The 14011-nt window shown below is 44.0% G+C and overlaps 1 protein-coding gene across 1 annotated transcript in view; it reads left to right on the top strand.

The window, feature by feature from the left end:
- Window positions 1-13533, top strand: part of WASL (WASP like actin nucleation promoting factor) — a 75587-nt gene extending 62054 nt beyond the window's left edge. Inside the window, exon 11 of the mRNA XM_066262209.1 lies at window positions 10987-13533. Coding sequence (XP_066118306.1) covers window positions 10987-11048 — 62 coding nt within the window. The 3' untranslated portion in view covers window positions 11049-13533. The remainder of the gene's footprint in view (window positions 1-10986) is intronic.
- Window positions 13534-14011: the final 478 nt, after the last annotated feature.

Here is a 14011-nt window from a genome sequence, read left to right as displayed (position 1 = left end):
ATCACAGCCGTAACGATAATTTGAAAGAACAGCCTTGGAAAGTGGCAGTTTTGTTTTCTGTGCTGGGCACACTGACCGAATGCTGGCAGACAGCTCTGAGCAGGCCTGAGGTTCCTGCATGCATTCCTCACATTCCTGTGACATAGAGTGAGGACATTCCTGGATTTGTGACAGTTTGGCTCAGAAATTAAATTAGATCATTTATACTGTTCCTGCAGTTTGCTTAAAAATCCTAGTTTTTTGTTCTCTTTTTTTTTTTTGGTCATTTTTCTTAAAAGGTTTATTTGGATAAACTACTAAATCCTGAGGCTTTTATTAAGCATGCACATACCACATATAAATAAATACACCTTTTTTAAAAAGTGGGGACATGGGTTTTGCTGAATGTTGGTCAAATAAGTTTGTAAATATGAGATATATGTTTGCTCGCTTGTGACTTATATTGGGTGTGGGGGACAGGCTATAAGCAGGCCAGGTCGTTGTAGCCTAGGGTTTGGTTTTGGGACTGAGCTTTTCCCCACACCCTTGACTGATTGTATGATCTGGGTGGTGCACTCTCATGAGGAATCCAGTTATGCCTTGGATAAGTGACTTTGTGTCAGGGACTTCCTTGTTTGTATATTGGGTTAAGGGATTTTGGTTTTCTACACTATAAAGTGGGACAGACCAGGAGCTTGCTCACTCAGTTCCTGCTATCAGGATTGCAGGGGCTTCCCTGATCCCTTGCCCTTCATGGGAAAATCTGGTTTTCTGCTTTTCCTTTGTCTTCTTTTGTGGTTTGCCTGTCTTGGTGAGACACCAATAAATAGGATGGTCCACTATCCTCCGACTCCGCCGTTTCTTTACCATCTGCCCGAATCCAATGGGAACCTGCATGGGCCAGGCGGCTGCTTTGATAGTGACAGCCATGGCTCCTGGCCTTACAACTGGCATAGTTTGCGGCAGGATTCAGAGATTGATATGGGGCCGCCACCCTTGATGGGTGGGGTAGAGTACTGGTTGCTGCTCTGGTTCCCCATGGCTGTCCTTTTAGGGGCCATGGGCTACATGTTTTTTACTCAAGAGGAAACCAGGAGTTTTGTGCGAGAAGCTGCCCGAAGTCAAAAGCTTCAGTGTGAATTGCAAATAGAACGGCAGAAAAGGCTGGAATTAGAGCAAGCACTGGAGAAGGAATTACGGGTTCGCGAGTTGCAGTTTACCCTGGAAGCTGAACGTCTTCACCGGCAGTTATTGGAGAAACAACTGCGGATTCAAGAGCTCGAGTCTCAGCTTCCCGCCAAAAGCCAGCAGCCATAGGAGCCTAAACGGTCACCAAAGGAGCAGCAGCATCCGTGCCGGTGGAGTGGCTTTGAGTCAGCGGGAGCAGGCGCTTGCAACTCCTCTTCTGAGGATGAGAATGCTCAGGCTGAAGCTGCCATACGCACACTGAGAGCCCGACCGGTGGTCGCCAAGAAGGTAAAAACCCAGCAGCAAAGAGTCCCTCAGGGGCAGCCCCAGCCTCCTGCCCAGGTAATGGAATACTCTGTGGTCCGGCCCTATACCCAGGCAGAGCTGATGGAGTTGGGGGCACAATTTAGGCAGAAACCTACTGAATCCCTGGTAACCTGGTTACTACGATTATGGGATATAGGGGTGGATGGCATCATGCTCTCCGGAACAGAGATGGAGAAATTGGCCACCATTACCACACACTTTTCCTTGAGGCAGCGTCTTCAGAACTGCCATGGCAACCCAGGAGACCATACCCTATTAGAATGGGTGATGGCTGCCATTCGTATGGTCTGGCAGAATGCTGGAGAACTGCCGGGGGCAATGAGTCAGTGGCAGTGCTACAGTGAGTTAGTAAAGGTCCTTCGGGAACTAGGTATGAAGAATGCTGTTTTCAACCCTGTGTCCCGTGGGCCAGACGAGGAAGTGTTTACGGCAAAAATGAGGGAATTTGTCCTTGCTAGCGCCCCGTCAGCCCTTTTTGGGTCACTTGTGGCTATATTGGGCCTCTATGTGGGGCAGCCCATCAATGCAGTCACACAGATGGTAGCAGATTTGGGAGAGCTGGAGGCCACTCGGGATCATAAAGCAGTGAGGGCTGCTGCCTATGTTGCCCCCCCAACTAGCAAGGGAAACGGGCCTGTAAAGGTTACCCGAACGCAGATGTGGGTAGATTTGATTGCGGCTGGAGCAGATAAGGGGAAATTGGATGGCCAGTCTAATAAAATTCTTTTGGAGCTTTGGCGGCAGCTTAAACCAGAACAGAAGTTCCAGCCACTGAGACGAAAGGCCCCAGCAGCTACCAATAAAACGTTTGGTGCGCGCACAGCTCGGTTACAAGATTATATGATAGAGACGGCCAAGGGAGAGGAGAACTCCCAAGACCCATTGTACCAGTTTGAATAGGAAAAAGGCCGAGGGACCCGTCTAACAGGGATGGGCCGGGACTGGAGGCCACATGTGGAACTGGCTATCCACTGGTCCCCTTCCAATGTACAACGGGTGTTGGCCTTGGTGGATACAGGTGCAGAATGTTCCCTCCTCTATGGGAACCCAGAGCGGTTTGCTGGGACCCCAGTGGCCATTGACGGTTACGGGGGACAAACTGTTCAAGTAAAGCCAATAACTATTCCATTGGGGATAGGAAGATTGCCTCCTAAGTCATATAAGGTGTATGTATCTCCTATTCCTGAATATATTTTGGGGGTAGATGTCTTGCAAGGACTGTGGTTGGAAACTACAGCTGGGGAGTTTCGGCTGCTGATCAGGGTCGTGAAGGCCGTATTGCGGGGACACGCATCACATTCCCCTTTGCTATTACCCATCCCTTGGCGTGTGACTAACACCAAGCAGTACCGCCTGCCAGGTGGTTATGAAGAAGTCACAGGGACAATCCTCGAATTAGAAAAGGTGGGGATCATCCGGCCAGCACACAGTCCTTACAACTCCCCGGTATGGCCTGTGCGCAAAGCAGATGGAACCTGGAGAATGACAGTAGATTACAGGGAACTTAATAAAGTTGTTCCCCCTTTGCACGCTGCTCTTCCCTCAATAGCTAACATGATGGATCGGCTAAGCCATGAGTTGGGGACATACCACTTTGTGGCAGACTTGGCCAATGCTTTTTTCTCTATTGATATAGCTGCAGAGAGTCAAGACCAATTTGCCTTCAGTTGGGAAGGGAGACAATGGACCTTCGCAGTGTTACCCCAGGGCTATTTGCATAGCCCCACCTTGTGCCATGGGCTGGTGGCTGCTGACCTGGCTAAATGGAAACAGCCAGAGGTAGTTCGCATGTACCATTATATTGATGATATTATGCTAACTAGTGATTCTCTTCCAGAATTGGAGCAAGCAGTCCCTACCCTGCTATCCCATTTGAAAGCATGTGGCTGGGCAGTCAACGAGAACAGATTACAAGGACCTGGGTTATCTGTTAAATTCTTGGGAGTTGTCTGGTCGGGTAGGACAAAAGTTATCCCTGATGCAGTTATGGTTAAGATTCAAGCATACCCCGTGCCCACTACAGTAAAACAGTTACAGGAATTCTTAGGTTTGTTGGGGTATTGGCGAACATTTATACCGCATTTGGCTCAGTTACTACGCCCCCTGTACAACTTTATTTGAAAGGGGGTTTGTTGGGTTCATTTGCAGCAGCTAAGAGAGCTGTCAGGGTGGCACAGGCCTTGAATGTGTTTGATCCTGCCAGGCCTTGTGAGCTGGATGTTCATGTAACCTCAGAGGGGTTTGGATGGGGCTTGTGGCAGCGGACAGAGCGCCTACGGCAACCTATTGGGTTTTGGTCCCAATTGTGGAAAGGTGCTGAAGTTCATTACTCATTAGTGGAGAAGCAGCTGGCAGCTGTGTATGCTGCCCTCCTGGCAACAGAGTATTACAGCCACAACACCAGTTACAGTCAAGACAACATACCCTATTGCTGGATGGGTGAGATATTGGGCAACTAAACCACGCAGTGGTATGGCCTAAATGTCCACCCTGGCCAAGTGGGGTGCCTACCTGCAGCAACGCTGTGCTCTTAGCACCAGCCCATTGAGGGCAGAACTGCAGGAAGTCTTGGGTCCAGTCACCTATGCGACCTTAGAGTCAGGTGCAGCTGGGGCTCAGGAGGCAGAACCTGAAGTCAGTCCCTACCAGGAGGGGCGGGGGCCAACCTGCCAAATGGACAGCTATCGCCTTCCATCCGGCCACTGAGACTATTTGGATGGACACGGGTACAGGCCAAAGCAGCCAATGGGCAGAATTAAGAGCTGTTTGGCTAGTTGCCCATAATGAACCTTCACCTCTGGTAATCTGTACTGACAGCTGGGCCGTCTATCATGGACTTACCCTTTGGATTGCTACTTGGCACATTAACCAGTGGATAGCAATGCACCGTCCACTATGGGGTCAGGCTATGTGGCAGGACTTATGGGAAATAGGACACCAGAAGCAGGTGACAGTATATCATGTCACAGGGCATACCCCTCTAGCCCATCCTGGGAATGATGAGGCAGATACGTTGGCAAGGGTGCGATGGTTGGAGACTGCACCTGTAGTTGATGTGGCACAGTGGCTCCACTGGCGCCTGCTCCATGCAGGACAGAAAACTATGTGGGCTACGGTTAAGGCTTGGAACTTGCCTGTGTCCTATGCAGAGGTACTTGCAGCCTGTGAGCAATGTGCAGTATGTTCCAAGGAGCACCCTCGGAGACCACTGGTGTCACCTGGACAGATCCAGACGGGTCATGTTCCACTGACACGATGGCAGATAGACATTATTGGACCCTTACCAAAGTCAGAAGGGTACCAGTATGCAGTCACTTGTGTAGATACTGCCACTGGGCTGCTTGCTGCTTACCCTGCTCATAACCCTGACCAGAGGGCAGTCATACAGGCTCTGGACCACCTGAGTGCTGCATATGGGCGAACGCTGGTTTTTGAAAGTGACAATGGTACCCACTTCACTGGTTCAATGGTGAGGCAATGGGCTCAAAAGCTGGGGGTGGACTGGAAGTACCATGTTCCCTACCACCCCCAGGCTGCTGGTATCATTGAGCGTTATAATGGACTCTTAAAGCAGGGACTGCGACAGGAGGAGGGCACCGGCTCTCTTACTGGATGGACACGCTGCTTATGGACAGTACTTCGGATTTTGAATGAGCGACCTCGACAGGGAAGCCCAGCTCCAGTAGAGGCCCTCCTGCATCGGACAGCTGCCCCCATTCAGTTGCAGATACAGACCAAGGACATTTTACTCAAGCCAGGTTTCGGACAGCAGGGCAACGTGCTCTTACCTGCTCCAACAGCCCTTCTTAAAGGACAACGGCTTCAATGGACTTGGCCCTGGACTGTACAGGCCCCCCCCCATCTGAGATGGGTGGCCTTGTTGGCACCATGGGGAAAGGGGCTAGAGGTGGACTTCCAGTTAACTCCTTGGGCAACCAGCACCTGGCCACCTAAGGTAGAAGTGTATTATCCCTTGAGTGCTCAAGGGAACAGCATTTTGAAGGGCACCTTTGTAATTTCTTTATGGCCAATAATGAGTTCCCCTATTTTACTACACATAGAACCAGCAGATGCTGGTGTATTGGCCAATAAGGTTTGGTATGCCCGCTCAGGGTGGCCTCTGGTGCCAGCTACAGTGCTGTCTGCAGACAAAACTCTGGCCTGTATTCTGCCAGAGGGAAAGGATTTGCCTCTCTTGGTGCCACTGACAGCTCTCTCATTTTGCCCATAGTTTTTGATCTGTTAATCCTATTGCTGTAGTTGGTACTATTTCTGTTTATGCAGTGTATCCTACTCCTTGCACAGTGACCATCATGGAAGATGCCTGTGGTTTAGATTGTAAAGTGAGCAGAAAGGGTGGAATGTTGGTCAAATAAGTTTGTAAATATGAGATATATGTTTGCTCGCTTGTGACTTATATTGGGTGTGGGGGACAGGCTATAAGCAGGCCAGGTTGTTGTAGCCTAGGGTTTGGTTTTGGGACTGAGCTTTTCCCCACACCCTTGACTGATTGTATGATCTGGGTGGTGCACTCTCATGAGGAATCCAGTTATGCCTTGGATAAGTGACTTTGTATCGGAGACTTCCTTGTTTGTATATTGGATTAAGGGATTTTGGTTTTCTACGCTATAAAGTGGGACAGACCAGGAGCTTGCTCACTCAGTTCCTGCTATCAGGATTGCAGGGGCTTCCCTGATCCCTTGCCCTTCATGGGAAAATCTGATTTTCTGCTTTTCCCTTGTCTTCTTTTGTGGTTTGCCTGTCTTGGTGAGACACCAATAAATAGGATGGCCCCCCATCTTCCGACTCCGCCGTTTCCTTACCATCTGCCCGAATCCAATGGGAACCTGCATGGGCCAGGCGGCTGCTTTGATAGTGACAGCCATGGCTCCTGGCCTTACACTGATATAGGGGCTTCTCCAGTGTGATGTACCGAATCAGATCTTCATTTTTATTAAATCTATCATTTACTCTAGATGGACCTCAGTTTCCTTGTTTGTTACATGGAGAGAATTCATAAATCCTGTGATTTATGTGAAGATTACATAAAGTGATATGTAACTGACCAGCAGCTTGCCTGGCACATAGTGGGTGCTCAGGCAGTGTTGTTTTCTTTGTCTTTGTTTCTCCAAGGATGTAGCAAGTATCTAAGATCTCAGAGCAGCATTGTTTTCCTTAAATTGACATATTTGTCCCCATAATGTTACAAGGAAAGGCTAATTCAGTCCACAAATATTTATTGTGGTATAATTATAAAATTAACAAATCCCTGTCTTTATAGAATCTGCGTTCCAGTGAGAGAAAGACATACAGTAAACAAAACACATTAAAAATATATATATATATCGAGGCCCTGGCCGGTTGGCTCAGTGGTAGAGCGTCGGCCTGGCGTGTAGAAGTCCTGGATTCAATTCCCGGCCAGGGCACACAGGAGAAGCGCCCATCTGCTTCTCCACCCCTCCCCCTCTCCTCTCTGTCTCTCTCTTCCCCTCCCGCAGCGAGGCTCCATTGGAGCAAAGATGGCCCGGGCGCTGGGGATGGCTCCTTGGCCTCTGCCCCAGGCGCTAGAGTGGCTCTGGTCGCAACAGAGTGACGCCCCGGAGGGGCAGAGCATTGCCCCCTGGTGGGCGTGCCGGGTGGATCCCGGTTGGGCGCATGCAGGAGTCTATCTGACTGTCTCTCTCCGTTTCCAGCTTCAGAAAAATACAAAAAATCACATGTAAAATGATGGTGTACACTCAGGAGAAAAGGGAGATTCAGGGAGTTATAGGCTTTGGGAAGAAGTTCATTTGGAAACAGGGTGATGGGACCTAGCTAAGATGACAGTTGAAAAGGAATTCAGGGAGGGAGTGAACCATGTAGTAAACTAGCAAAGTGTGCTCACATGTCAGGTGACAGTCACAGCAAGTGCAAATTCCCTGGGGCCAAAAAACCACAAAGAAGTCAGCATGGCTAGAGCAATGGAGGCAGGGAAAGAGTACAGGGAATGAAAAACCAGAGGAAGTAGAGACAGTAGGAAGAGACTGGAGGCCATGAATGTGATAGGAACCACTGGAAGGTTCTTAGCACAGGAGTGACAGTGACCCAAGCAAGAGATAATGGAGGCTCGAATCAGGTTGCGCACCAGTGAGAAGTGGTGGGACCTAGTTATATTTTGAGTGTGGAGATCACTGGGTTTGTGATGGCATGGAAGTGAGGTTTGAAAAACCAGCGTTTTTGACGTGAGCACCTAAAAGGGTAGAATTTTCATTCACAGAGTGAGCAAAGATTTAGGGAGAGCAGCAGCTTTGGACAAAAAGATTAGGAGTTTAGTTTCATACATATTAAATTTGAAATACTTACTAAAAACGCAAATGTAAATGTGAGTAGGCTTGGTTATGAGTCTGAGATTCAGGGGAGAGGTCTGGACTGTTAATACAAATTTGCGATCATATGTCCAGTATTTAAAGTTATACAGTTGGTTGAGGTCAGCAAAGAAGTGGATGTAAGTAGAATTGGTCTGATTGGGACTAGAGCTGGGGCTGGAAGGTGATATATTAGAAGCCAGAAGAAATTTTTGAAAAAGGATAAGGTAATTATCTGGGTCAAATATGTTAAGAGAACTAGAACAGGCACTGAAGCTTTAGCAGCAGTAGGTCCTTGTCGACCCGGCGGAGCAAGAAAAGAACGCGGTGAGAAAGAGAGTGGGTTTGTGGACAGCCCACTCTTCTTTTTATAGCTCAGTGTCAGTGAGGTCCCTGCTGGTCTTACAACTATATAACTTATAACACTTGAACTTATAACTATATAACTTATAACACTGGAATTATAACTAGAATTGGTAGCTTAATAGTATGCCAGTTGTATTTTTACAACCTTGCCTTTAAAGCTAATGATGAAAGGGGCCTTTGTTTCCCTAGACTTGTTTACTTCTCTGAATATATATTTAGAAAACATTCATATGCTAGTTTACATTCTTCTAATCAACAGATGACCAAATTTTTCTCTTGAAAAAATATGACATTCTGACCTGTTTGGTGCTGAAAAGTTAGCTGAACTGTTCTTTCAAGACATAAAAATTTTTAGTGACATTGCTATAAAAAATACAATTTCTCTAATTTTTGTTAGTGTTTTCTCACTGCCTTTACAACCTATTTGGGTGTCAGGTAATATCCAGATGTAATTTGAACATCTGTAGTAGGTCTCAGTTTATCCTCTTATACATCTCTCTCCACACCACTGAGGGTACTGAAGGGTTCTGCCTAAAATTACTCTAGAGTAAGTTTTCTTGAAGCAATGAATAGCCATTATATAATAGCCATGCTGATAGGAGTATATAACATGGTTTTTACTTGTTTTTGGAACCATTTCTATTAACTGTCATTGCTCCTTGCTCCTGTGGTGTAGTACCTGAGAGTGATTAGCTGCTTCTTCCTCGTCACCGTGTGTACTAAAAGTGCCTGTATTTGTCATTGCAAGTGCATGCACGGGTGGTGGACGTGGTGCCTTCATTTGGAAACAGGGTGATGGGACCTAGCTAAGATGACAGTTGAAAATATATATTCAACTGGGTGCCTTCCCCAGGGGAACTCTGGGAAGCATATCTAGTGAAAGCTTTTGGTGGCAAATTGTTTCTCTCATTAGTAAAGTAAACACAGAGTTTATCTCACATGGAGTTGATTGAACTCCTTTGCGAATACTGTAACAATTTAGAGCTGACCATCAGACTTAATTTAATTAAAATTATTATTGTTATTATTATTAAAGTAAAAACTTAGTTTGGGGCCCAAGGAAAGATATGCTTTATTTAGCTTCTGTTAATTTCCAAGTTCTAATAGTAGAGCTCAAGTATTTCTTTGTAGAAGCCTTCAAACAATCTATAGGAGAAAAAGGTTATTCTGTCTCTGTACCCCTACCTCACGTATGTGTCACGTATTCCCCTCCTATTGGCATTTTACTCAAGCATTGTCAAGTACATTGACTCAGCCACTATCTCACAAACTTGACCTCCATGGGTTTTCTGAGGTAGTTTTTAAAAGGTCATTGATTGTAGAATGTTGGTATGTAATTAGAAGGTTGCTCATAGAATTTGATGACATCTTACTATTCATTCACTCAAGTATTGATTGAGCAGCTGCTGTGAACCACTATGAATTGAGTGACGAGCAAGAAGCAAGTCCCTGCTGTGGTGGAGCTTATAGTCTAGTGTGAAGACAGATATATAAACAAAATGTAGGAATTCCAGGTAGCGGTGCATGTCATGAGGAAAATAAAATGGGAGGGTGACTGATACTTTACATAGGATGGTTGGGAAAGGCCTCTGAGGAAGTGTTTTGTTTTGTTTTCATTTTCCCATTGACAGGAAGGGGGGAGAGAGCGAGAGAAGCATCAACTCCTTGTTTTACTTAGTTCCATTTAGTTTTGTATTCAGTTACTGCTTTTTGTTTGTGCCCTGACCAGGGATCAGACCTGTGACCTCAGTATGCCAGAACAATGTTTTATCCACTAAACCACATGGTCAGGGCTGAAAGTGTTTTTTAAGTGAATTTAAATGATGAGAAGACTCAGCCAGATAGAGGAATAGCTACTACAAGAAGAAACTTGGCTTGTTTTGAGGGACAAAAAGGAGGGGGCAGCAGTAACTGGGCAAATCATGTAGGGTCTTGTAGAGTGAGCTGACAACCAATTTTTTAAAATTCATTGATTGATTTTTAAATAGAAACATTCATTTGTTGTTTCTCTTATTTATACAATCATTGGTTGTTTCCCATATGCGCCCTGACTGGGGATTGAACTCACAACCTTGGTATTTGGGGATGACTGAGCTAGCCAGCCAGGGCCTCAAATTTTATTCAGTTAACAGTGGTCAGCCACCGGAGGGTATAAACATGATTATTTTAAAACTTAGCATTTAAATTTCACTCCATTTGCTTTAAAGTAAATAAATGGACTGTAGAGCTGCAGTATCCAAGCAAAATATGATGGTGCTGGGGAGTGGCAGGGGATATGGAGGAGGGGACAGACTTGGAGGACTGGCTGGATTGGGTTCTAGGTTTTAGGCCTAAACACCTGGCAGAATGGCTGTCGTCAGGGGGCAGGCTAGGGTGGCGAGGGAAAAGCAAGTTGGAGGAGAAAAATGTGAGAAGTTTTGAGTTTAGAATCCATGTGAAGAATACAAAAAGGCATTTGGATTTACGATATGTGAGTCTGCCATTCAGAGAGGCCAGCCTAACTGGGACTGTACATGTAAAGAAACACGTAAGTTGAAATTCTGACATACGCACTAAGGAACTAGAACCCAGGTCGCCTTCTGACTCCTGTTCTTACCAACTCACCATCAGACTCTTGAGATGCATTTTAGATTCATTTTAAACTATCTTAGTAACTAGATTTTTCCAGGTATTATATGGTTTGTGTTTCAGAAGTTGAATAATTGGGGACATCACCCAAGAATTTTGTAATACTTTATTTATACATAGGTTTTAATTTTTTGTCTTGATGATTTTCTAACAGATGAAGATGAGGATGAAGATGACGAAGAAGATTTTGAAGACGATGATGAATGGGAAGACTGATCTATATATTATATATATATATTTTTAAGGTGAAATACTAAACACTACTTTCTGTCTATGGATTCTGTAAAATTACATGTAAATGTTTTACCAATTTACTGTATATTTTTGTTGCTTTTTTTGCTTTTTTTTAATCTGTGCAATACCTCATTTAATCTGTAAAGGTTTGTCATAATGCTCTACAAAGCTCCTCCCTGTGACGGTGCGCAAGTTTACACCGGGACGCTCACTTAATTTGTGAATATCTTTCATTCCATCAACAAGGGAGTTGAAACATTCTATGTGAGACTGACAAAAACCTTAAATGTAATTTAGTTATAATGCCAGAAGGAAAACACTATTTTCATACCCTACTTTTTCTGTACCTAAATTTTCTTATTAAAATCTAGTATAGCACTACATTCTTTGTTAAGTGATGCAAACCTTAGTTTATTTAGCCCCTTCGTTTTAACACCATGCTACGTGAATGTCGAAGCTGAGACGTTGCACAGTTCTCTAGACATCACTACACTGATGCGGTTTCTCAAACTTGAGCAGTACGCTCTACGTAAAAGCACTACGAGATGCTAGTTGGGGAAGTGGTGGCGCCCCTCACGGCAGCATGCCTGTCCCTGTGGAGCAGGGGTTTGGAGGCTGGGGTCACAAGGAGCCCTCACACACCTGTATTTGACTGAGTTTTTATGCGATAGCAAATGTGACAGGATCTTTTTGGCAAAAATTTAAAAAATATTTTTGGTATTATTCTGCAACACATGTATTCAAATTATTGGAGTTTGGGGGAGGGTCTTGGGGATAATTTTCACATCAACTGAAGAAAACTACATTGCGGTTACTTCAACTTTTGGTTAAATAGACTATAAAAATCAGAACATTATAAAAATGATACAAGATTGACAATTTTTATTTTGCAGTTTTATATGGATTGAGGTATTCAAAAATAACCATAAAAATCTAATCTAATGTTGAAACTGTTGTGCTATATATTCTCAAGGTTTTTGTCAAATGTCAGGTAAAGGGTTACATTGTTCTTAAAAGATCGGTTATCCCAATGTCAAATTTCTTAGAAAACAACTCAATGAGGGGTTCAAAAAAACACAAAATTTTACAACCTGAACATTTGTATGTATACTAAATGGTATGTTAAAATTAGGGTTTCCTTGCCTCTCTACAATACACTAATCTGCCTAAAGGTGGTTTTCATATTTATAACGCTAATTATCATACCTATCTACTTTAAATTTTAGATAGAAAAGTTATCTGATTTAAATACAGACATTTTTTCTCACATTGAGTCATATGCAGAATGTAGTTCCAAATGTATTTCATACTGTAGTCAGTCACAGTATCTAACTAAAGATTAAGCTCTCTATAATTGTACCGACCAAAATTTAGCATTGGCATTGGCGTGGTCTTGACAGGCTGGACCTGCAAGATGTGGCTTGAATTTTAACCAGTTATCACATACTCTCTAGTGGTCATGCATCTAGTTATCATAAGAAATAATTTAAAAGGTTTTGTTGCTGAAAGCAGTTAAGTAGTGAGGTAAAATAGTTAAGTTATTCAAAGAATGTGACCTGTGCAAGAGTAATTTAAGCACATGGAAAAGACTAGACTTTTTGTTCTTGCAGAAACAGTGCCCTCTGCTGCTGGGAACCTTTTCCTGCTTACTATGGTTTTTATTGTGGCTTGAGCTCAGTTGACTGGTACAGATGAGGCTAGACAACTACTAACCAATAAAATTAGGAATTTGTGCAGATGGTAAAGAGAACATTATACTTTAAGTAATGTTAAACACTTTCCATTTTTTTCTTTTCAACATTATAAAAACCATTTTAAATATCTTAGAACTGTCTTTTAGGTAATGCCAATTTAAGATTTTTCTTAACTTTTGGCCGAGGAATTCAAGCTTTTTCCAGCCGACCTTGGTATGGTACCTATGAGGAGCTCTGAGCAGAGGCCGTCAATTCTTGACTTGGAAACACAATTTTAACATGTTAAGATGGGTATAAAATTTGCCAAAGGTATTGATTATTCTTTATTCTTAAAGGAAAAAAACACACTTTTTGTTGTCGTTGTTGCACAAAGTCTAAATTACTGTTGGTTGAAACACAGCAGCTCCAGTCCGGCATGAAGACTGAATCCACTTCCAATGTGAGTTGCATGTGTCAGTCCTCCACCGCCTTGCACTGTGGGCAGCATTACATGCCTGTGCATTGTCTGGAAGCCTCTATATATACTCCAGCTAAACAATTGTCTGACAGCCTTCGCATTTACCAAACTAGCATGAGGCTTTTATATCTTAATGCTACGTGATAGACAATTCCAGCTAGCCACATAGCGTATATATGAGATTCATAGACTTTCAATCATTTCCATTTATCAACTGAAATTTTGTTTAGTATGTGAATTTTTTTTTTTTGAAATGTATAGTGAATAGGATGTTGCACTGGTGGCAATTCATCATGGAGCATAATAAAATTAATTTGACCCAAATATATAAAATAGTATGTTTTTATTTGTTTATTGTGAAGAGATTAAGATGGGGAAAAGATCTGTGACTAGATAGTGTAAGTAAAGGGTCTGCCGCAGTCAGTAGTGGTCACAGTCTTCAGGAGGCTGCATGCCCAGAGTTAGTGTGCTGTTGAGTAAACCCAGAGAGCAAAAGAATGCAACACCCTGTACTGCTGGAGATGTGACAGCTGCTCACAGCCCTGGGAAGCCACTGCTGGGGGGTGGGGGCTGAGGGGTGGACAGGGCTCTTATGTGGCAAGGTCAACTGAAGAAAACTTCCACATGGCAAAAATGTTCAAGTTTCTAAATTAGAATGATCTTGGAGTTCACTGCTAATTTCAGTAAAAACCAAATATAGTAGTTCACGTGGGATTTAAATAGCTAGCTCTTAATAAATTGTATTAAAGATGGTGCTTGCTTCAAACAGGAAGCTCCGTTTCTGATAAATACAA

Source organism: Saccopteryx bilineata, chromosome 2 (assembly GCF_036850765.1).
Source record: "Saccopteryx bilineata isolate mSacBil1 chromosome 2, mSacBil1_pri_phased_curated, whole genome shotgun sequence".
In the NCBI taxonomy this organism is placed as follows: domain Eukaryota; kingdom Metazoa; phylum Chordata; class Mammalia; order Chiroptera; family Emballonuridae; genus Saccopteryx; species Saccopteryx bilineata.
Note: the sequence above shows the minus strand (reverse complement) of the source record. Positions and strands in the feature narration are given on the sequence as shown.